This window comes from Heterostelium album (assembly GCF_000004825.1).
Source record: "Heterostelium album PN500 unplaced genomic scaffold PPL_scaffold2, whole genome shotgun sequence".
In the NCBI taxonomy this organism is placed as follows: domain Eukaryota; phylum Evosea; class Eumycetozoa; order Acytosteliales; family Acytosteliaceae; genus Heterostelium; species Heterostelium album.
In genome coordinates, this window is record NW_008805064.1 from 1,003,269 (window position 1) to 1,027,587 (window position 24,319).

At 28.9% G+C, this 24,319-nt stretch overlaps 11 protein-coding genes across 11 annotated transcripts; 4 read left to right on the forward strand and 7 right to left on the reverse strand.

Annotated features, from left to right (window-relative positions):
• Window positions 1-34: 34 nt before the first annotated feature.
• Window positions 35-1,033, reverse strand: PPL_01717 (uncharacterized protein; the record flags this gene model as incomplete). Its single annotated transcript, XM_020572720.1, has 3 exons — window positions 35-200; window positions 499-748; window positions 997-1,033. The coding sequence occupies 3 exons, from the start codon at window positions 1,031-1,033 to the stop codon at window positions 35-37; spliced, it is 453 nt and encodes a 150-aa protein (XP_020436837.1).
• Window positions 1,034-1,847: 814 nt separating this feature from the next.
• Window positions 1,848-3,306, forward strand: PPL_01718 (diaminopimelate epimerase; the record flags this gene model as incomplete). Its single annotated transcript, XM_020572721.1, has 3 exons — window positions 1,848-2,255; window positions 2,360-2,989; window positions 3,058-3,306. The coding sequence occupies 3 exons, from the start codon at window positions 1,848-1,850 to the stop codon at window positions 3,304-3,306; spliced, it is 1,287 nt and encodes a 428-aa protein (XP_020436838.1).
• Window positions 3,307-3,537: 231 nt separating this feature from the next.
• PPL_01719 (uncharacterized protein) lies at window positions 3,538-8,530 on the reverse strand (the record flags this gene model as incomplete). The annotated part of the gene is made up of 14 exons (XM_020572722.1): window positions 3,538-3,659; window positions 3,737-4,195; window positions 4,282-4,373; window positions 5,012-5,109; window positions 5,175-5,249; window positions 5,334-5,450; window positions 5,517-5,872; window positions 5,952-6,702; window positions 6,790-6,925; window positions 7,008-7,142; window positions 7,214-7,446; window positions 7,540-7,874; window positions 7,968-8,169; window positions 8,291-8,530. The coding sequence occupies 14 exons, from the start codon at window positions 8,528-8,530 to the stop codon at window positions 3,538-3,540; spliced, it is 3,351 nt and encodes a 1,116-aa protein (XP_020436839.1).
• A 384-nt stretch (window positions 8,531-8,914) lies between these two features.
• On the reverse strand, window positions 8,915-11,359 carry PPL_01720 (uncharacterized protein; the record flags this gene model as incomplete). Its single annotated transcript, XM_020572723.1, has 8 exons — window positions 8,915-9,106; window positions 9,181-9,345; window positions 9,430-9,582; window positions 9,652-9,783; window positions 9,849-10,026; window positions 10,085-10,161; window positions 10,228-10,515; window positions 11,327-11,359. 8 exons carry the CDS (start codon window positions 11,357-11,359, stop codon window positions 8,915-8,917), a joined length of 1,218 nt encoding a protein of 405 aa, XP_020436840.1.
• A 1,172-nt stretch (window positions 11,360-12,531) lies between these two features.
• On the forward strand, window positions 12,532-13,385 carry PPL_01721 (nuclear transport factor 2 family protein; the record flags this gene model as incomplete). The annotated part of the gene is made up of 4 exons (XM_020572724.1): window positions 12,532-12,654; window positions 12,775-12,810; window positions 12,969-13,113; window positions 13,216-13,385. 4 exons carry the CDS (start codon window positions 12,532-12,534, stop codon window positions 13,383-13,385), a joined length of 474 nt encoding a protein of 157 aa, XP_020436841.1.
• Window positions 13,386-13,598: 213 nt separating this feature from the next.
• On the reverse strand, window positions 13,599-15,546 carry fam63B (MINDY family deubiquitinase; the record flags this gene model as incomplete). The annotated part of the gene is made up of 5 exons (XM_020572725.1): window positions 13,599-13,746; window positions 13,827-14,008; window positions 14,098-14,885; window positions 14,957-15,077; window positions 15,157-15,546. The coding sequence occupies 5 exons, from the start codon at window positions 15,544-15,546 to the stop codon at window positions 13,599-13,601; spliced, it is 1,629 nt and encodes a 542-aa protein (XP_020436842.1).
• Window positions 15,547-16,510: 964 nt separating this feature from the next.
• PPL_01723 (uncharacterized protein) lies at window positions 16,511-18,322 on the forward strand (the record flags this gene model as incomplete). The annotated part of the gene is made up of 1 exon (XM_020572726.1): window positions 16,511-18,322. One exon carries the CDS (start codon window positions 16,511-16,513, stop codon window positions 18,320-18,322), a length of 1,812 nt encoding a protein of 603 aa, XP_020436843.1.
• A 282-nt stretch (window positions 18,323-18,604) lies between these two features.
• PPL_01724 (uncharacterized protein) lies at window positions 18,605-19,978 on the reverse strand (the record flags this gene model as incomplete). Its single annotated transcript, XM_020572727.1, has 2 exons — window positions 18,605-18,618; window positions 18,739-19,978. The coding sequence occupies 2 exons, from the start codon at window positions 19,976-19,978 to the stop codon at window positions 18,605-18,607; spliced, it is 1,254 nt and encodes a 417-aa protein (XP_020436844.1).
• A 245-nt stretch (window positions 19,979-20,223) lies between these two features.
• Window positions 20,224-21,678, reverse strand: PPL_01725 (IPT/TIG domain-containing protein; the record flags this gene model as incomplete). Its single annotated transcript, XM_020572728.1, has 2 exons — window positions 20,224-20,245; window positions 20,822-21,678. 2 exons carry the CDS (start codon window positions 21,676-21,678, stop codon window positions 20,224-20,226), a joined length of 879 nt encoding a protein of 292 aa, XP_020436845.1.
• A 662-nt stretch (window positions 21,679-22,340) lies between these two features.
• Window positions 22,341-23,360, forward strand: PPL_01726 (uncharacterized protein; the record flags this gene model as incomplete). The annotated part of the gene is made up of 2 exons (XM_020572729.1): window positions 22,341-23,128; window positions 23,204-23,360. The coding sequence occupies 2 exons, from the start codon at window positions 22,341-22,343 to the stop codon at window positions 23,358-23,360; spliced, it is 945 nt and encodes a 314-aa protein (XP_020436846.1).
• A 284-nt stretch (window positions 23,361-23,644) lies between these two features.
• PPL_01727 (uncharacterized protein) lies at window positions 23,645-23,947 on the reverse strand (the record flags this gene model as incomplete). The annotated part of the gene is made up of 2 exons (XM_020572730.1): window positions 23,645-23,869; window positions 23,945-23,947. 2 exons carry the CDS (start codon window positions 23,945-23,947, stop codon window positions 23,645-23,647), a joined length of 228 nt encoding a protein of 75 aa, XP_020436847.1.
• Between the last annotated feature and the right edge of the window lie 372 nt (window positions 23,948-24,319).

Here is a 24,319-nt window from a genome sequence, read left to right on the forward strand (position 1 = left end):
CCAATTTTGGAACAACCTTCTGTTTTATTCTTTATTAACCATTTAACAGTTTTGTATGTCCATGTATAACTGCCAAGTCAAAAGCAGCAGGAGAATAACCCTCTGTTCTATTTTCATGAAGCCACTTTACAACTTTTAAATGATTTCCAGATGCTGCATTATCCTTGCATGATGTTGAACAACCCTCTGTTTCTGTTATTCTGAATCCAAAGAATCAAATTCTAAATCGCCTGTGGATCCAGCACAATCCATTGCTTGTCGAGTACATGTTTCAATATTCTCATGGAACCATTTCACAATTAGGAAATGTCTTTTGATAATCCAAGATATGAATAAGATTTCCACGGATTGCTTGGAAATACATTGAATTGTTTTTTCTATCTTTTTTCTATTTTTCGCAAACCATTCAATCATGTCCAATGGTCTAGCGAAAGCTGCAAAATCAAAGACTCAATGTGATTCGTAGATGATTTTGGTGGTACTTTGGAAGAGAAATACTTTAACAATTCAATATCTCCACTAAATACAGATTGAAGCATGGCATTTGCATAGTTGAATTGATCTTTAAAATCATCTAAACTCTCGAGATATTGAATGATATCCATCTTTCCAAAATTGGCTACTTGCAAAAGATCCTCTCTCACATCATCGTCACTGTCACAATCATCCACCGGAAAGCATAACAATTCTCTTTTGATCTTTAAATCTTCAACGAAATACTTTAATATATCTAAACTACCTGCTGTAACTGAGTTTTTTAGAATATAAAAAATAGAATCATCCTTGATTGTATTGATTGGATTTGATTGAAGATATTGTATTAAAAGTTGTAGATATCCACTTTGGATTCGTAACTAACTCATCCCATTTATATCTTTTCTCTGGTATAGTTTTACTAGAATAAGATGAAACATTTCTAAAAATACATTTATTTAAAACAAAATTATTAAAAATAGATAAAAATAGTGATTTATCCTTTTATTTTGTTATTTTTACTAAGTAATGAAATTGACCATATCTGATTAATACCCATTTAGAATATCTATATCATTATTTTCAATTATTAATTATCTTAAAATAATAATATAAATAAATATTTATTTAAAAATTAAAAAAATCAACAAATTTTGACCAGGGATAAAAAAGAATTATATCTTTGTAATTCCAATTACCAAAAATCTGAAAACCATTAAACCTTAAGCATTAACAAAAATCAAAGTCTCTTCATCCCGAGATTAAGAAAAGAATAACAACTTTTAGAATAATCGAAGAGACACCCACCAAATATTTATGACAATGCTGTTTTTTTTCTTGATTGGTAACAAAAGTGTGATAGTTTTTTTATTTGCAGCACCATCTTGACATGGTATTAACCAATTTATTTATCCCAATACCAGAGTTTTAATAAAATCTAAAGACTCTTACTATTTTATCATTAACATTTTTGTTGAAAATAAAATTTTAAAAGATCAAAAAAAAGAATTTTCAAAATAAAAATTTTATTTAAATAAAAAAAACATAAATTTTGGTTCGGTTCATCACTCGGTTCTTTAATATTTTTCGCACATAAGATGACCTTTGCCAGATATTTTTTTAAGATCCTCACTTTTAACACACAATTGAGTGTTTTTTTTTTTAAATGTGATGATTGATTGCTGAGTGCATTGAATTATAACCACATTGTGTTTATTCCTTAACAATCATTCATTCACTTATAAGATTCAAATATCAATAAATAACTTATATCTTTATTATAATTAGTTATTTATAAAAATATATTATATCTATATATATATTTATATTATTTTGTTTTTAAAAACAATTTGTAGAAATATCATTATAACACAATGAAAATGAATCAAATCAACAATGATCATAGTAGTAGTAGTAGTTGTAATGGTAATCATGATTATACAAATATAATATATAGAGTATCTTTCACCAAGATGCACGGTGCTGGTAATGATTTTGTTTTGTTCAAACGAGAGGATATAAAGAGAACCATTGTTTCAAACAAAGCTAACGGTCACGGTCATACCAATGGTAATAGCAATGGTAATAACAATGGTAATGGTACTAGCAATGGCAATGGGAACTATTCTTATGTACCGTCATTAGATGAACTCGCCTATATATCTAAATCGATTGCAAACAGAAAGCTGGGTGTAGGATGTGATCAAGTGATCATTGTATCCGATTCACCATCATCGAAATCAGATTACGAAATGTTGATATTCAACAACGACGGTAGTCAAGTAAGTCAATCCTTTTTACTATTTTGTTTTATTTTTAACCAATCAAAAACAAACTAACACCCTTTGCTCTTTTTTTTTTTTTATGTTTTTTAACATGTGTTTAGGCTATGATGTGTGGCAATGGTGTAAGGTGCTTCTCAAAATATATAACAGACAATAGAATACCATCTATCTACAATGAAGACGGTAGTATAAATTCAGATAGAGTCTATCACGATCGACCTTCACAGAGAGTACATACACTCTCTGGTATCATCATTACATATCCACAAAAACAACAACATCAACATGAAGGAGTAGAAGAAGTAGAAGAGAATGGAAAAGATAATCATAACAATAATCATAATAATAATCTAAACAATAATACTCAACAACAACAACAATTAAACAAAATTTTATCATTAACTAAATTTATTAAAGTCAATATGGGAACACCTTATATTTTGAGGACTAACGAAGAGAGATCACAATTGTTGGTGGTCGACAATCGAAGTGTAATGAACATCAACACCAAGAGCATTCATTTTATGAAAACAATTTATGTTACACCAACAGTGTCATTGCGCTGTGTATTAGTATCAATGGGTAATCCTCATTGTGTTATCTTCCTGAAGGACAACCAAGGTTCAATCGCCGACGAGTCGCAGCTAGAATCAATGGACATCTCTTACATCGGTAGAAAGTTGGAATCCGATGGATTATTTATAGATAGTTGTAATGTTGAATTCGTTTCGGTAAGTAAGAGTATGAAAGGGTAATCAAAATCAAACATTTAAATTAACTTTATTTTTTGTGATTAAAGGTTATTGCACAGAATAAATTAAAAGTTAGAGTTTGGGAAAGAGGTGCCGGTGAGACGCTAGCGTGTGGTACCGGTGCTTGTGCTGTGGCAGTTGCATCTATACTAACAGGAAAGTCGGTAATATCCGAATCGATTTCTGTGGAGATGCCAGGTGGTGAGTTGATCATCGATTGGAACAAAGAAGATAACAAAGTTTACAAAACCGGTCCTGCAACAACAGTATATAGTTCCGAAGTTAATATAATATAATAACTAACAAACACACACCTATATATATTTATATAAATGGCTCCTTGTGCTAAAAAGAAAACATGTTACAATACAATAGAAAATAAAATAATATTTACTTTTTTATAAATATAAAAATATACAATTAAGTTGTTGTTCTTTCAAATTTTATTTACATTTTATCTTTATTTATTTATATATATTATTATTAATATACTTTCTTTCTTAATTGTATTATTATTATTATTTTGATTATTTTGATGTTTTATCTTTTAAGTTTGTTATCCACTTTTCTTCAGGTACAAGATGTGACCACATTGGTCTATAATCAATCTTTATATTCTTCATACATTCTCTTATTACATCGGCATGATCTAAATTAGTATATTATATTGATAAATAATGTGTTAGAGATACATTCTGTTTTGATAAAGTAACAAACAAAACATACCAGGTGGGATTAGTTTATCTTTACTTAAAACCAAATGTCCTTTTTCATTTCTTTCACAATATTCTATTGGTTTATCTTTATTATTATCCTCTACCTTATTATTGTTGCTATTGTTATTATTATTGTTATTGTTATTATCTGTTGTTGAAAAAGGATCATCTTTATTACTTGGGAAATAATCGACATCGCTAAATAAAAGATTGTTTGTGTTTACTTTGAGATCGCTGAATCCACCGTCGTCATTGCCAAACTGATTGGTATCATGAAAATCATTTGAATGTGATGTGAAATCTGTAAACTCTTCATTGAGGAATTGATTATTCAATTCGATTTGTCTTCTAATCTCTTCTTCTCTGGATCTAGCTGCTGTTTCATAGTGTTGATCATCGTTATTATCATCATCCACTTCAGATGCTGCATCATCATGATCCGGTATCAATTGAAATCCTGTATAATCAGCTTAAAATATAAATATTTAGATAACCGTTAGTTTCATATATCTTATTAAATATAATCCTTTTTAAACATAAAAACTAACTACATACTTGGTTCACTTGTATCACTATCATTATCTTCATATTCATTATTATTGTTATTATTATTGTTTGTAGATTTCTCTTTTACAACCATTGTATTGCTTATAGTATATTTATATTAATGTATAAAAAGTTAGTTCAAGTAAATTTCTAATGTTTAATATTAATTTTCTAAAATGAAAGTTCACTAGTTTTTTTTTTTTTTTTAATCTATTAAGACTAAGTTTAACAACTTGTTGTTGTTCTAGAACTATGATTAATTATTGTTAAAGATTCGCAAACTATATTAAACATGAACATGAAATTTAATAAAATACAAATATATATTTTATTATTATACAATAGATCCCATATAAAGATAAATATATTAATTATTACAATTGTGTTATGTTGTGTGTTGGTACTATTATTATTATTCGTTGTTTATAAACATAAAGTTATTATTGTCTTGATTGTTCTAATTTCCTTTGTTTTTCTAAATCATCAAGGTCGGAAAGTAATTTTTGTTTCTGTGGTTTCTTGAGGTGATTGGCAACATTGACGATACCGATGACCTGTTTGATGGTGAATTCAGATTCTCTTGCCAGGTTCAAGATGTCATTCTCCGGTAGGAAGTAAGCTTTAATGTATTTGTCGACGTGTTGAATGTGTGGAATTGGTTTCATCGTTGTCAGTAGTTCGAGGTTGCCCTGAAGGTTCTTTAGATCCATCGTCATCAGAGTACGACCGTGGTTATTACACTTTTTGATCTTTGAATACGCATCTATCAGTGAATCCATCAAGAACGTAATCGTATTGACCCAGAGCAAATTCGTAACCTTTTGTGTTAGCGATCCACTACGCTTTGAGATTTCATTCAAATGTCCAGAGAATCCATGGAATATAATCGATATCTGTTTTACATAGGGACTTGGATCGGGTGGTGCATCTTTTAATTCCCATCTCATACTTGAAATCGATACATTTAATTGATCGAACTACAAATCAATCATGATTATAGTTAGCTAATTATTCTCTGTTTAATTATATTTAACTATGTAGTAGTTGTAGTTATAACTTACGTTTAATATTTGTGAAGCAATGTTTTTATAGCAAACATTTCTTAGTGCACTTACAACACTAACTGTATCCGAATAGAATATCGATATAGATTGTTTCTTTTCCTCTGGAATTAGATTCTTTAAATAATAATAGTTAATAACTAGATTTGTTGAATTTGATATAGATTATCGCGATTACATTACCATTACGAGTGGACTGGCTTGCATGATTGCATCTACTAAGAACATCATTGATTCCAAACCGATGACACGATACTCTAAACCATAGAGTGTCTTTGGGTTTGTCAGATCTACCAATTCCGATACTTTCGGTAATACCCATTGGATAGAAATGGCATCGTCGTTATTGCTTTCTTTTTGAAGTGCAAGTGTAGGTGGTGATTTACTGTTATCCGATGAAACACGTAGTGAAATAGGTGATGATGTAAGTTTAGATTGGAATAGATGTGTTGTCGATAGTAATGATGATGTATTGGTAGTTGGTACTCCAACAAACTTGGCTTTCAATCGTTGCATTGTTTTCTTTAAAATTGGACTCACTAAAATTATAATGTTAATAGTTAGTTATTTAACATGTTAAATAAAGAATGAAGTATAACAATATTATTATTATCTTACCATTTGATATCTCAGCATTATCAAAAACATCGGAATTTGTACATTCACCAAAGAATGTAAACACCGTGTAGACATAGTATTCCAGTAGTTGTGAGATGGCTGTGAAGATTGGATAGGAGAGTTGCTTGAGGATCTTCATCATCTGTAGGTACTTTCCGATGAGACGAATAACATTGATGGTTGTCGATGATAACAGCGGTGAGTTTGTGTTGCTGAGATCTCCGTTCTGGTCGGCGGCACTTCCGTTTCGACTGCTATTCTTTAGGTTATCACCGGCAGCCTCTGATAGTGTCTTTCTTCCCTCCGTAACATGGAATGGATTGCCATCTACTTTGTAACGTTCGAAATAAGCTGATCTATGTACTTCGGGATCTAAATTAATGGTATTCTCTGCATTCATAATTAAAAACGGTGAAATCAACGGTGTTGTCGCTGCTGCTTGTTTACCACTACTACCGTCGGCTGTAGCGGTATCGCCAATCAAAGCTTTCATCGAATTAATTACACTTCCAAACTCTGCTATATTCATAACGGTAAAGTCATTCGGTAGCGGAACCTTGTGCCACATTTCATTCTCCAACATAATCCTAAGATCCTCTATTCTCTGCTTGTGGAAATGTTCAAAGTATGCAAACGATTGCTCCTTAATCGTAGTCTTTAACAAATTAGAATCCTCTGTAGAATTTAAAAACTCATGTCCAACCTCTATAAACTGATTCGTAGATTCTAAAACCTTTAAGAATTCTTCTATCTATTTATATATATAAACATAGTTTAGTTTAGCAAAGATTAGTTTCATTTGTATTCAATTCAATTGATTTAATAGTTAACTATTTACCTTAAAAGAAGGACTACATGATCCTAATAGCAGTTTAACTTGTTTCTGTATTGTATTCCACATATTCTTTTTAAAGTTGAACAACAACTTGTGTATATCGATATAAAAATCTTTATCTGGAGAATCAGGATTCTTACTAAAAAAGTAGTAATGTAATAATAATAATTAGTAAATAAACATATTAATTTGAAAAAGTGTTAATCTATTTAAACACTTACTGTAATGTATCTAATATCCACATTCTCATTTGATAGTGTGATGACATCAAGTCAGATAGATGTTCGAGAATACCTAATAATACATTTACATATTGATCTTCTTTTACACATCTACACATATCTGCAAACATCATACTAAAATAATAAATAAACAAATAAAGATTTAGTTAATTTTCTTCTTTTGTTGTAGTTTATAGATACGTTACGTTTTAAATTCTTCAGGATTTGCAGTGGTATTGTAAAGATGTGTTTTCAATATCCTCTTTGTATGATCATCTATGTTTGTTATGAAATTCTGGAATATCTTATCTTTTAATCGTTGTTTCTGTTTGAGATGAATGTATCCATGTATAACACTCTCGAAAGTATCTTCATTAAACATATGACATATCTCTGTGAATGATGAATCTATCTTGTCTAAAATCAATTGTGTAGATGACTATAATTATAATAATAATTATTATATATAAGTATATATCTTTTATAATTGTATTATTATTAATAACTATTGAATGACTGTTGTAATAATTACCTCAAAACCAGCAGTTATATTAGATATACATTCATAGTGAGTGGATGATATTATCATATTGGAGATATTGGATGCCAATTGAATTGCATTTGGAAAGTCGTGTTGATTCAATAGCCGATCGATCTTTCTTCCTGCTTCGTTGATATCTCTGATTCTCTCCAACTCTCTCAGGATGTATTGATAGATCTGTTTCTTTCTGTGTTTCTGCAGCAGAATGAATCCAAATGCAGTCAAACTCTTTTGTACTTCATCGAGATATGTCTTACCAGACTTACACATCACCGCAGAGTGTGTAAGATCCTGTTCAATCTCATAAACCTGTGACATTCCTTCAACTATTATTCACATAAAATAAACAAAACAAACAATTAGTTGATATGATATGATATTTACTAAAATGAGAACAATATTTGGTTATGTTAACATACCAAAACCATTATAGCTTTTCATAATCAAGTTATTGAATCTCGAGTCAACTGCTTCGTGATATCCATAGATCTTTACCGATAGTTGATCTATCATATCGATACCTCCGTCCGCACCGATGGAATCCAATAGACTTCCGACATTGAAATCATCTGTGAAATACTCTTTATCTATACTTTCAATGATTCTTGATTCTTTACTCAACTAATTAATTAGTTGTTTTAAAAATTAGATAGTTAGTTTAGTAACAACAATAATAAACTTGTACAGATAGATATTAGTAGTAGATTCATAGAGAATCTACATTAATGAATGTTGTTCTTACTTCTTCTGGTGTTTTCTCAGATAGATATGTTTTATTTGGTTTACGAGCAGCCAACAGTTGAGTTACCGATGAATGTGTATTGAGATTCGATGTTATCGCAAAGAGATCTACTTCACTCTCATTCTTTCTCAGATTGTTACTGCTACCATGATTACTGTGCAATCCACTACCACTACTTCCTAGACTACCACTACTACTTCCTCTACTTAAATTGTTATTATTATTGTTATTGTTATCCATTTTATATAATATCTATATAAAATGCAAAACAATTATAATCTCATAATAGATATTAATTAAAAATAAAAACAGTGAAATTCTTCCATGACACAACAGGTTCACCAACTTTTTCCTTTTGCAAAAAAAAAATTTTGGAAATTGTTAGTTTTGTTTTTCCAAATGAGGAATCAATGATTGACAAACACAAATAATAATTACATTAGTTGTGGTTGTAGTTAAGTTAAATGAATAACTTATTGATATAAGTTATAGTTTAAATATATACAAAAATTAATTTTTGTTTTTTTTTTTTTATTATTTATTATATACAAAGTAAAGATAGTATTAAAGTTTTTAAAACTAACTACTGGATGACTATACAGGATCTACAATTTTTTAGGCTTGTCAATCATCTTCAATGTAGTCAATAAGATGATCACCCTCTTCGAATCTAAGTTGGAAATCAACTTTATCACTCTCTAGCACATAGTAGAGTGTTTTGGCGCAATGTGCCTTCTGTGCGTAGTGCTGAATCTTTTTATCGGTGAAAAGCGATGATAGACTTGTAGAGTATCGATGAACTTCACTCTTTGGAATCTATTTATATTAAAATTTTAGTTTAGTTGTTGGATTGATATTAAATTAGTTTAAACAATCATTGATTGATTTACCTTTTGCTTTAAGAATAATCCCGCAACCGATCTCAATGTTTTAGGTTTACTTCTCATAACAATCGGTGTCTTTGATAGATCGTCATAGGCATTCAATTTGACATTGAATTGTTTCTCGAATTTTGTTGATTCCATCTTATGATTGTAACCTACTTTTACAATTGTCTATTTATAGATAATTTATATATATTAATATAAAATCATTTAAAAAGATAATTGTATTATTATATTAATTATATTTTTACTTACCCTTGATGATATTATTTGCTCCAAGATCGGAGGTAAACATCCAATGGACTCTAGATTATAGACAACACAATTGTCATCGTTACAAAGAGTGAGAACATAGAATGTTTGTTCATCGGATGTAATATTCTTATGATACCAATCGAAATCCATTCCCTTTTTTAAAGCAATATTAGATAAGATATTATTAATAAATAATATTAAAACATGTAATAATTTACTTACTAGTTCAATTTTACTTAATAACTGTATATCCATTGGTTTTTCACCATCAAGTAATAACTCGATTGTTTTACTCTCAACCTCTTTCTCATTGGTTATAACGGTTATATTCTTTGGAACTGGATATTCTGGTAACTAAAATTAAATATCAAAATATTAATAAATTGTTATTTAACCTTTCAATGTTATAATATACTTACAGATTCAATAGAATCATGGGTTATTGTATAAAGTGGATCTAATGATTTCTTTATTAAAGTAGATTTAATTTTGTTGGTTGGTGGAGTGTATTCATTCCATTGTTGCATAAATTGGTCTGCTTGGTATGCCTTTACAGCTGTCGAGAAATTAATGAAAATTATATTTGGAAATGATGATCTAAATTGAAATTAATTAGTTTTAGTTTGAAAATTAATAGGATCTATAATAATCTTACTCTGTCATTTTCACTAATATTTTTGAGCCTTGAATTATTTCCTTTGGAAGAATACCCTCAATTAATTCAACTAAATACTAAAGAATTAATATTTAGATTAGATATAAATTATAATAATATGGATTTGTTAATTTTTTAATTACATTGGATTTATGTGTTTCAAATTTCACACAATTTTGAGCCTCCTCACCTTTCTTCATTGGTAATGTAAAGAGTCTTGGCTGGTGATACTGACTGTTCATATCTCTAAGTAGTTGGATATCCTCTTTGATTGTGTGGTGGTGACCATTTTGTTGTTTGAATGGCGATTTCCATTCCTTGAGAATGGTGAAATCGTGTAGATCATCCCACGAGGAATCTACCTGATTCCTCGCGTGTGAGCTCGATGTCCTCAAACCAATAAGGTTTGGATTGGATGAAGTATGATAACCCTGTTTTAAAACTAATTTATGAAAAGGGTCATATTTTTCTGTTTGGAAATGGTATGGTGGTTTTTGTTGGTGTTGAGAAATGGGTATTGTGGTGGTTGTTTTCGAAAATTGGTAATGTGGTTTTGGCGTTGGCGATGACAGATCATTTATTTTATGATTGGATAAATGATAGTCATAGTTTGAGAGTGAGTGACAGGTGGTCGATGGAGACACCCTGAAAATCGGTGCCAAAAGTGGTGTTATTGTTTGATGTTGATGGAGTGATATTCCATTAAATAGCTTTAAAATATTATTCATTTATATTGTTTTATCACTTTGTAATGTAGAGTGTGAGTGTGTCGTTATCTAATTTATAAATTTGACATAATGTAATCTTACAAAATAGAAGATTTACAATTAAAGTCAAAAATTATTAAATTATTAAATTAAATTAAATTGTTTTGTTTTGTTTTATTTTAAGGTTATCTTAATTTAATGAATAAATATATTTAGAAATTAAAAAAGTGTTTTTACTTGAACACTTTAGAAATAAAAACATTATATATAGATTTATATATAAATTATTTTATAAAACCGAATTAATATTATTTATTTATTTGTTTTTTAATAATATTTTTTCTTTTTACTTATATATTTATTGTTTTTTAGATTATTTTAGATTTTTTATTTAAAAACAAAAAAAGAATAACAAATACGGACTTTGTTTTTAAACTTTTTTAAAAGCTTTCTTTGGGATAATATTATTATTTAGGTAATCAAAAAGAAAACAAATTTAATTGTTAAAAATAAAAATCGGAATTTAAATTATTACTACCTTTTTATTTGCAAAAAAGCATTTGGCCATTTGTTGTTATGCATTTTGTGAACTTACCTTCCTCATCAGGTATCAGTGTGTTTTTGAGTTTTTTTTTATTTTTCAATGAACAACAACATTAAATGTTTACTTTTTTCATTGAATGAATTGAATTGTGGTGGGGGTGGTAGGGTCACCTGTTTCAATATTCGAGTCTTTTTTCAAACAAACTAAAAAAACACATTTTTCACCAGGTTGGCTAAAACCAATAAAAATTAATCCTTTTTTAGGTAACAAGGTGAAGGGAAGGAGAGAGAAATTTGATTTTAAAATCAAAATAAATATTGATGTTTTGTTGGTTATTGATTGATGAAATATCGATTATTTAGTTAAAAATTTGAATATATTAGTTAACATTCGTGTGTGGTCAAATGACCAACTTATCTTCTTATTATAGGGATTTACTATTTTAAAATACTTTTAGTTTTAGTATTTATGAAAACCACCAAAACAACATGCAAAGGTAAAATCTCTACAACCCTGAAAGGAAATAACTTGTGAAAATGGTAAAGAAGAGGCCCTCTTTAACTTGTTAAACTAATTTCTTATATTATAACCATTATCATTAAATAAAAAGATACATAAAAAATAATATTATTGAATTTGTATTTCTAAAGTTTTTGAGTTATAATTTATATTATAATTATTATTATCCTATTGTATTGTAGTTACTAAATAATCTACATTATCTTTCCTTTTTTTTAAATCATCCGTGAAAAATAATATGCAAATTTAAAAAATAGATAAACAACAACTTTATATCTTAAGATAGATGTTCAACTCTTCACATAAAATAATGTATTGATGGTCTATAATAATCACATTATCAATTGTGATATAATTGAGTTTAGAAAATGTGATTTGCTTTGAGAATCTAACAACATCTTTCTTTCTTTTCTTCTTTACTTTACATATTCTTGCAATAATGAAAAAATAAAATAAAATAAACAACTAAAACAAATTTAAAAAAAATAGTTTGATTGGTATGTTGTTGAATAAGTGCTATGATGGTGACAGAGTTGCATAGCAAGAATTATTTTTAATTTTTTTTTATTTTGTTTTTTTTTAAAAAATCGATACTTTTTTTTTTTTATACATATATATCCCATTAGTAATTTTATATATAATATACTTAATTTATAATAACAACTACACAGCAAACCATGTTTAATATAACTTCAACAACCTCAACCAATGGAAAAGATAAAGATAAAGAAGAAGCCAACTTTAAGAAGCAAATGGATAATGTCTATTTAACAAGTCAAACTGCTGAAGCTTTTGTAAAGGTATGATAATATGAATTGATATTATATTTATAGTTTGATATATATATATATATATATATATATATGTTACAAATCAAATTTGTAATAGTTCATTATTAACTAACTTTTTAAATAAATAAGGACAATTATTACAACTTTTTAGATAATGATAGATCGGTATGAATAGCACTAACTAGTCAATAATAATAATAACAATTAATAATCATAATAACAATAATAATAAAAGTAAATCAACTAACATTGTTTAACAATAATAATAATAATAATAATAATCATATAACTATAATGATACCTAAAAAAATCACTATAATTAGAAATTATTAAGATTATATAAAGAAAATAGTATGGTCTTGTGGAATGGTACAGAACTGAGAGGTTTAGAAAAGATTGAAGGTTTATATAGAGAATTACCTCCAACCGTTCATAAAGTAGAGTGTTACGACGCTCAATATATATTAGGTATGAAAATGAAAGATGATTAATCAAAGCAAAAGCAATTATAACAACAGAAATTGGTTGGTTGAAAAGATGTTTATTAACATTAATTTAACATTCAAATAGGTACAAATCAACAAGTTACATCAATGATGATTACAGTTTCTGGCAAAGTTACATTGGCTGGTCAGGTTACACATCAATTTCAACAAACTTTAGTTCTGACTAAAGATCCTGTGAATCAAAACTTTTATTTAGGAAATGACTGCATGCGTTTGACTTCTACTTGCACATAAATAGACAACAACAAAACAAGTAAATTAAGAATCAAAAACAAAACGAAACAGATATAAAAGATAAATAAATCACTTTAAATCATCGAATAATCGATGACCAACGTACAACAACCAATCTTCTTTGAATTCTATATACATATTTTATTTAAATCTAATGATTATCTCTTTTTTTGTTGGTTTTTTTTTCTTTATATATTGATATTATTATTATTATTATTGTAATTTACATTTACTCTTATCCTTTTCCTTATCACCTTTATCTTTGTCATCTCTTTGTTGATGTTGCTTGTTGTTATTTGAACGCTTTTTACCTCTTTGATTCTCTTGATTTTGTAATTGTAATGCAACTGCAAAGTCACGACTATAATAAATTAACAATGTTAATAAAATTATCAACTAACTAACTAATTTGTTATTATTTTAATCGTTGTTAATACATACTCTGTATCTGGATTGGCATTAGTTTGATCCTGTAGATATTTAGCATATTCTTCATCAGTCATAAACTCTGTGGGAACAACAGTGGCATCTCCAACCTTGGGAGAATTAGAAAAGTTTGAATATGGATCTATTTTCTGGTATGGTTTGAAATCTGATAATAAAAACTCTGAATCTCCATTTATCTATTGTTATTGTTAAGTTAAGTTAAGTTAAGTTAAGTAAGTAAGTAAATAAGTAAGTGAATTATTACTATAATATAAAAGATAGTTACTTGTGATAATCTTTCCCAAACAACGGGTTCTTGAATGTAACCTTCATCGGTAATCAAGAGATAGAGAGAACCAGCTGATTTGTAGATAGTTGCGAAATGATTGTTTCTAAAAAGTATAGAAAGTTCACCTTCCTTGAGATTAGAATGTAGCTCATACAGTCCGTGATACGATAGTTGTGACGATGTATCCTTCAAGAACTGTGCTATCTTCATATCGACTACAATATCATCCGATGAAAGTCCACTCGAATAACTATCATCTTCCTCTGTTAAAATATCCTTTGGGAATCCATGAACATCTTGTTTTCCTTTATCACTATTATTATTGCTATTGTTATTGTTTGCTGTTGTTGAAGTAGTAGAAGTTGTTGTTGTTGTCGTCGTCGTAGTCGTAGTTGTTGTCGTCGTTGTTTTAGGTGAATTAGATTTCTTAGGAATAGGATCAAATTCATCGTAAACCTCATCATCATTATCATTATTACTACTTTCATTTTTACTGTTGTTGCTATTGTTGTTATTGTTGTCTAAAGATGGATAAGGAGGTGGAGGTGATGAAGGTATATCCTTAACTTCCTTTGGGGATAGAGTTGCTGCTGCTGCTGGATGATTGGTGTTGTTGTTATTCGCTTGTTTACTTTGATGTAGATATAGTTTCTCAATGATTTGATTATAGGTCTTGTCTCCGATGATCGAAACCAATTCAACATCCTGAGGATCCACCAGCCATCCATGTACCAAATCGATATTTAACAATTGGAATATATTAGTATCACAAGATGTATCGAAATCTTTAACACTAAAAACATAGATATAAATATAATACATTAGTATATATAAGTACCAAGTTGTTTTAATATACTATAGATACGATACCCTGTAAATCTTATATCTAATATCAATCCATTAACTAATGATGGTAGAATATTCATTGAATGATTCATCTTTATTTCATGATCTACTTGTGATTCTCCATCTTTAAACTAAATAATTATAATAGAAAAACGAGTATTAGTTAATAATGATTATATGGAATTTGATAATTTATTATGATTAACATACTTGTGGAGTATTCTCTAAAAGATAAGAACCTATTCTTGTAACTAAATCGTCATATGTAATTGGAATTTCAGGTAAATCAACACAACCTCTTAATGATAGAATATTAATAATTGCAATCAACGGACATGGACCGTTTTGCTTTTGTGTGACGATATTTCTCTTTTTTTCATTGAACATCACAGTTTTAACACTGAAAATCTCTGGTTGTGCTGTTTGTTGTGTTGGCGAATCACTTCCTTTTTGTTGCTGTTGTTGTTGTGATCCATTCAATGATGGAGATACTTTATTTGGAATCATTGTTGTATTATTATTATTATTATTATTACTTGTATTCGATGTTGAAGTTGTAGTAGTTGTAGTTGTAGGTGATGTTGCTATTGGTTCAGACATATAAAAAAAAAAATATTTCAAAGAATAAGAATAAGAATATTAATGATATATATTTACAAAAATTAAAATGTTTACAATAAATTTATATAGATAGATAAATAGATAGATAGATTATTAAATTTCAATAATGAATGAATGAATCACTAATTTAATTAAATAAAAAAATAGTAAAACTAATGCAAAAAACAAAAAAAAAAGTTATTTAATTTACAGTTTATATTGTATTAATTAAATTGATAAAAATATAAAAAAATAAAAAAAAATAAACAGACTTGTAATAATTATTTATGATAATAAATGCACACAATTTATTTTCATTTAATTTAAATGTCACGCTCAAAATTTGTTTGCATAAAAAACAAAATCACCCCCACTATCCTTTTTGGAATCACAACAAACCCCCTAAAAATAATTAAATTAAATAAAATCACACCCTAAATCTGGTTTCAGTTGGCAAAAGCCAAAAATTTTTGATAAACAAATAATTAATAGTAGTACAAACAATTTACATTAGAATTCTTTGAAACTAAAGAGAGAGAATAATATGATAAATTTAATGAATAAAAACTGTGTAAATTTATTTTATTATTTTTTTCAAAAGGACGTTTCTCTCCCAAACAACGTTACCACGCCAAGTTTAATAAGATGATGAGCAAATTTCTACTCCATCAAGTAACTAGGCTACACACCACAGTGAAAGTAGCAAACAAAGACTTAGTTGAAGCAATTGATAATATTCAACAAAGATAAAAAGAATATAGTATTAATTAATATGAGTTCTATGCCTAATTATAGGATAGATCTTTTTATTTTTTTATTTATTTTATTCAAAGCTTGTTTTTAAAATAATTTTTTTTTCTTTAAAATTTCTGTTTTTAGGAATGTCCATTTTTTTTACCTTTTTAATATAAAATTGATCTTAAGCATTAATAATTTATGAAGTTTAGTAAAAACAACAACACAAATGGATAAATCTCTATTGTTATCTATTTTTAATAATTTTGTTTTAAATAAATGTATTTTTAGAAATGTTACATCTTATTCTAGTAAAACTATACCAGAGAAAAGATATAAATGGGATGAGTTAATTACGAATCCAAAGGTGATGGCAGGCAATGGATATCTACAACTTTTAAAACAATATCTTCAATCAAATCCGATCAATACAATCAAGGATGTTTCGATCTTTTTTATTCTAAAAAACGCAGTTACAGCAGGTAGTTTAGATATATTAAAGTATTTCGTTGAAGATTTAAAGATCAAAAGAGAATTGTTATGCTTTCCGGTGGATGATTGTGACAGTGACGATGATGTGAGAGAGGATCTTTTGCAGGTTGCTGCAAATTTCGGAAAGATGGATATCATTCAATATCTCGAGAGTTTAGATGATATTAAAGATCAATTCAACTATGCAAATGCCATGCTTCAATCTGTATTTAGTGGAGATATCGAATTGTTAAAGTATTTCTCTTCCAAAGTACCGCCAATATCATTCTACAAATCACATAGAGTCTTTGATTTTGCAGCTTTCGCTGGACGATTGGACATGATAGAATGGTTGGCAAAGCACAGAAAAAAAGATAGAAAAAACAATTCAATGTATTTCCAAGCAATCCGTGGAAATCATATTCATATCTTGGATTATCTTAAGAAAGTGAAAAAAGAAAAATATCCATCTTCATATCATGATAATCTTTACACTAAAGCTGCTATTTACGGAACTTTAGATACAATTAAATGGTTGCACAGAAACGAAATCGATGGATGTACCACTGATGCTATGGATTGTGCACTTTCGGCTGGTAAGATCGATATTGTAAATTATTTAAACAAGAACAGAACTGAGGGATGTTCAGAAGATGGAATGGGTTATGCTATAGAGAGTGGCAATATTCAAATTATTGAATGGTTTAAAAAAAATCGAACTGAAGAGTCTATAAGTTATTCAATGGGTATGGCTATTAGAAGAGGACATTACAATATTTTGCGATGGTTGAATTCGAATCGTAATGAAGAATTATTAGAGATGGCATTGGAAGAGGCAGCACAGAATGGATATTTAGAATTAGTTAAATTCTTTTTGGAGAATTCGACAGAGATTTGTTCGAAACAAGCGATGGACTTAGCAGCTTTAAACGGTAGAACTGAGGTGGTAAAGTGGCTACACGAGAATCGAACAGAAGGTTGTACTACTCTTGCATTGGATGGTGCGTTAAGTAGAAAAGATATGAAGTTGGCTAAATGGTTATTTGAAAACAGATCTGAAGGATTCTCAATCCACTGTTTGGGAAATGTTACAGCTGATGGTGATTTGGAAACTGTCAAATGGGTTTATTCAAATCAGACTCAACAACATGAAGGTTCAGCAATTGATTCTGCAGCTTTTGGCAAGAATTTCCAAATTGTGAAATGGTTCCATGAGAATACAAATGAAACATGTACTCGACAAGCAATGGATTGTGCTGGATCCACAGGCGATTTAGAATTGATTCTTTGGTTTCATAATAACAGAACAGAAGGTTGTTCAACATCATGCATGGATAATGCAGCATCTGGAAATCATTTAAAAGTTGTAAAGTGGCTTCATGAAAATAGAACAGAAGGTTGTTCTCCTGCTGCTGTAGACTTGGCAGTGATACATGGACATACAAAAACTGCTAAATGGTTGCTTAAGAATAGAACAGAAGGTTGTTCCAAAATTGGAGTTAAAGCTGCAAAAAAGTTTAAAAGATTTACACTTTTACCATTGTTAATCAAGAAACAAGTAGATAAATAATAAAATAATATTTTTTTTATTGTATTAATAATTTTAATTTATATTTATGATATTTGAATTTTTTCCATCTACGAAATTGAGATTCTATAATTACCTAATATTCGAATTTTGTTGGTATCAAATTTTTATCTTATTCATAATGTAATCATCATAATTATTAATTAGGTATTACCCAGCTATCAGGTTCATATACAACAGATTTCTCACTTTTATTTTAAAAAAATGGTCATTTTTTTTTAAACAAAAAAAATGGTATTAATATCGAAGTAAAAAAAAGTTTGTTTAATTATAAAAACCTTTAATATAAAAAATTATTATGTAATTTGTATAATTTTAGTAATAATTAATTTATAAAACACAAGTTGGAAATCCATAATCCCAAACAATGTTGCCGCTCGAACATATTTCACATTTACTACCGGTAAAATTAGTTCTACATGCACATATACCATCGCAATAAGCCATTGGGACATTACCGCATTCGTAATCAAAGATGCAATTCGAAGGACGACCATCTGCGAGTAGAGCTACGCACTGGGGTGTGCCGTTGCTCAAGTATCGTACTTTACCGTTGTAACACGTTTGACATTGGTCACCTGTAAAGCCTGGAGCGCATGCACATCGATTGAGAGGTGACGCTGCCGACTGGTACAACACACTGACTGCCGGTGTCGATGAACCCAACGGTCCGACCGATTTCACTTCGTTGTTGGTCGTTGTGTAGAAGATACGGGTGTTGGCGGAATCCAGTGCCATGCTGACAACAGGATCGTTTGTCAACATCTTTGATGGACCGCCATTGATTGGAATCTGCATGATTCCACTGCTGGTGTTCGATGACCAAGTAGGTTTCATTCCCAGGTAGAAATGGGTGTTGCTCATCACAAAGGAACCTGCTTCGACCGGCACCGAGAGTACAAATTTCAATTCGGACAATGAACAATTGTTACAACCGACGGGAATCTTGGAGATGTTTGTAACAACGGTGTTGGCGTAGTCGACTTGCACTACGTAGAGCAGATTGGTGTCTTTTAGACCGAGGAAGTTACAACGATTGTTCTGGTAGGATCCGTCCAACATGATGGTGTCGCCGGCGTTCTTCTCATCGACCGTCTTTGGGATGTTGGAAACGCGATGCAGATTCCAGTCGCAGTAGAAAGTTCGCTTGTTCACCTCGTCAAAGTAGAGACCGAGATTGTAACCACGAATATACCAGACGTTGGGAATGGAGGTGTCACCACCGTGGTACGGTCCGACTACCGGTGCTGCTCTCTGGCTGTTGTGGATGTATGGAGTGTTTGTCTGACGTAGATATCCATACAGTCCGAGCACCATGCTGTATCCAGGTCCGCCAGACAAATCCGTAGTGATTGGGAAGAGAATCGATGGTTTACCACCTCCAAACGGCACAGTAATAACGTTGTTGACGTTCGACGGTGCATTGGAACTTCCATTGAACTTACCGACGATCACCACTCTCTGATTGGTTTCATCAAGACCGATTCCAGGCAATATATTCAAACCCTTGTAGCATAGAGCTTGTGGCTGAACACCACATTGATAATCACCTTGACATTCAATAGTTGGTTGACATTGAATGATTACAATTAAAAATTTAAATAATAATATTATAAATAAGTATTTATAACTATTCATAATTTATTTTTTTTTTGTGAAAAGTAAAATATATATATGTTTGTAATAAATATTAAATGATACTCTAAGTATCTATCTTCAATAGTATTTATAGTAAATATTACATTATTATTTTATTTATTTATTTAATTAATTATCAATCATTTAATTGTGTTATTTCAGTTCACCTGTCATTTTCAAACAATTTTATAAAGAATATAGATGACACCTCACCTCACTTCACTTCACTTCACTTCACTTCTAACTTATTCATTTCTTAATACATAGCTGTAATAATATATATAGAATGAATTTTTTTATTATACCCAAAGTGGGTGGTAGTGGTGGAAGTGTGGTTGTTTAAAAAGTTATGTTCCAATTTGTGTTGACACTACACTTTAAAGATGTTCTCTTCAACAATGGGTGTTGGTGGTGGTGTTGAATTACTATATGTATCAACCCATATTGATATCATATTTAAAATATTAAAACAACAAACATATTTAATAGTGGTTAAATAGAAAGATAGAGATAAAAGGATAGTTGTAAGTTAGAAATAATACAGATTGGAAAACATACATCATCATCAAGAAATTTGATGGAATATATTCAACAAATAATTGTAACAACTGCTATAATGAAGTCAAGTATAGTGTTTTAAAAATATCGATTCGAATATTAAAAAAAAAAGTGTTTGTTCAAATTAAGTGTTCATAATACAATACATTATATATTTATTAATAGATATTAAAAGTAACCTAAAATTGGTTCTTTTTTAATAATTTCCTTGAATATATAACCAACATTGATATTGTTAATATACCAATTAGTACTGATATAACTACTAATGGTATCCTCCAATACCTATCGAATGATTCTAAATGTTCATAACTATCTATGTGATCATTATCATGTTCATCATCATCATATAGTTGTTGAATCTTTCTATTTTCATTGTTGTTATTATTATTGTCATCAATATCACTATCATAATTATCTTCACTATCATTATCATCATTATTGTTGTTATTTTGATTGTTTGATCCTTTATGATTATTTTTATGTTTATGTTTATGATTACGATTGTTATGATTATGATTAAAATTATTATTATTATTATTTTGATTTGATGAATTTTGTATTATAAGAGTTTGGTTGAAAGGAACAACCATATTACTGACATTGACTGAAATTAATGAATCTGTAACAATGAATAAAAGTTGGCCATTGTCACCATTGGTATCATTTTGAAAAAGATAGGTTGGTATGTATAATTGGCAAGTTAAATAAGTGTAATTCACTAGTATTATATCGTTACAACCTATAGAAACATTGTCATATTCTATAAACTCGAAATTGACAGCCATATTCTCTTTGAAATTACTACCATTGATTGCAACGATATTTTGTTGATCGAAATAGATATTGGTTGTATCTACCGATTCAATGATTGGCCAATCATAGTAAAATGGATATTTCGATGGTTTACTATCTTCATCGATGACGGTTGTCACCGATAGATCGAATCTCTGTGACAGGTCAACTCCACTATCTGGACTATCGAGGGTACAAACAACACTGTTGGATCCAATGAGATGAACATCATTGCATTGAGTATTTCCAACTTTTATATGTACATTTCCTAAATCGTTTGGAAAACCATTTCCAAATACTGTTAATATTCCTCCATTTGGACCTATTTTATTGTACCCAGTTATCATTATTCGATCGGTATAGGGATTTGGTGGTTTTCCCATTTGTCCAAATGTTAATTGGAATGTATAAATATAAACTATGAATATTATTATTTTAAAATATTTTATCATTTTTTTTTTATTTCTATTATTAAATTTAAATAAAAATTAAAACATTATTTATTTATATATTTATTTATATTCTTTGTTTCTTCTTTTACTTTTTTTACTTTTCTTTTCTTTTCTTTTTATTTTATTTTGTTTTGTTTTAACCTTTTATTTTATTTGTTGATGTTGATCATGTTAGTTCAACCAACTTCCTATTGGAAAATCATCTTTGATCTTATCGCGGTTAGTTATTTATTTTTTTTTTGTTAAAGTGATAAATTCTTTTTTGTATTATGTTTTGAGTAGTTTTGTTTTAAAAGTTGTAAGAGTAGATGTGAAAACACAAGATTACATCAAATGGTGAATGAAAAATTGTAAGGTATAATAACACAGTGAAATGGATTGTTGTGCTAGTGGTGAAAAATAATAAAATTTCGATTATCAATCACATTCAACTAATAATTATATTAACAAACCATCGATTTGAATGTGGTTATTTTACTGAGTTACTCAGTCAAACATTAATACGAGACAAACACTACTCATTGAAAAAATACATTCAAATTTTCAAAATAAACATAATGAAGGATAGTGATAGTAGTAATAACTATATACCTTGGTTTATCAATGTAAATAATAGCAATAATGAAAATAACTATAGTAATAGCAATAGCAATAGTAATAAAGATGATGTAAATATAAATAATAGTGTTAAAAATACAGTATTATCACCTACGAAAAAAGATGGTGGTGGTGGTAATAGTGGTGGTGGTGACATTTCAATTCTATCGTGTTATAAATACTATCAAAGTGTGTTCGATCAGCTATCGCAGTCGATAGCTTTGTGGAATGGTTACGATGGGAATCAAGCGACTGCACTCAATAGTGTGGCGGTGTGTGTCGATCGTTTGCAGCTGATAATGAACAACGAAAATCTTCAGAATCGTCATTTAAATACATTACAGTTCTCTCATTTCCCTGCTGTGAATAAGCAACAGCAACAGCAACATCGACATGGTGATGGTGATGGTGATGATGAACAAATCATCAATGAAATGTTAATGAACAAACAACAACAACCTATTAATCAAGTGATAATGAATGAACTTAAACTAAGACACTGTCAGAGAATCGAAGAGCTAATGCGATCACTCTTGAGATACAACGAAAGCAAACGAAAGATAATCGAAAAGATGACATCGCTCGCCTTTGAATTCCGACAGCACTACAACAAGTACATAGAGACACCAATTCTACTCGATACCAAATACACCAAACAACTTGATTTCAATAGCGGTACACCATCCGATCATCCACTTTCAAATTTGTATCAATGGATACATTATATAATACATAGTTTTAAACAAGAGTATGTTACTTTATTACTTTCTGCTTAATTACTTTTTTACATATTAATATTAATTCCTTATAAATATTTATCAAGATTCTTAAGAAAAGATGAACTAATAAAGAAAATAAATTATACGAATCAAGAAGAACTTTCAAAGATCATAGATGACTGGGATAATCAAACACTGATAGACCAACAAAAGGTTAGAGAATATCTGTCATTGGCAAACGGTGCAATAAAAGATGATTAATGATTTAAATCATTGACTATTATATATATATATATAATTAACTTTTAACTTTTAACTTTATTTACAATTACATTATAGATAGATCGATTGATCGATCGATCAATCAATCAATCGATTTGTCTATCTACCTATCGATTTTATACTATTGATTTATGAATCGATTTGTGTAATTGATGTGAAAATTTTAAATTGTTTTTTTTTTGTTGTTGTTGATATTACTTATATCATTGTTGTTGTTGTTATTGTTATTGTTATCTATCTATCTTGCTATATATCAGGTACCTTTATTCATCAGATGATTTTCTCATTTTCTTTCCACCTCTTCTGTTTCCTTCAACGGTTACTTCATCAACCTCCATCTTTTGTTGCAACTTTTCTTGTTCTTCTTCCATCTTTCTCTTGTTTTGTTTGCTTTCCAATCTCTTGTTACGTCTCTCCATTGCTTCCTTCTCTCTGATAAGATCATAAGCGTGTTCTCTTCTTCTCAAAATTTTACTATTTTTCTTTGCCTAATTAAAAAATAAAACATACACAAATATTAACATTTCTATTTTAAAAGCAAACATAATTCAATGAACACATACCATTTTGATAATCTATATAAATATATACTAAGCGTTATTAATCTATTCAAACTTTGTTTTTTAGATAAATCAAAAAATTAAAAAAAAAAAAACAAAAAAATACAAAAAATTAGCAAAAACGAAACGATAAAAAAAAAATGACAATCAATGTTTTGTGCACCTATATTTTGCTACCAATTATAATACAAAAGAAAATTAAATAAAATTTGATACTTTTAACAATTAATATTTAATGTATATGTTATTATTTAAAATATATATTTTTTTAATATTTCAAAAATTATTTATAACAAAAACGTTATTATTAAAAATATGGATATCCAAAGTTTAGATTAAATCTTCTAGAATTATCAAATAATTTACAAGTTGTTTGTA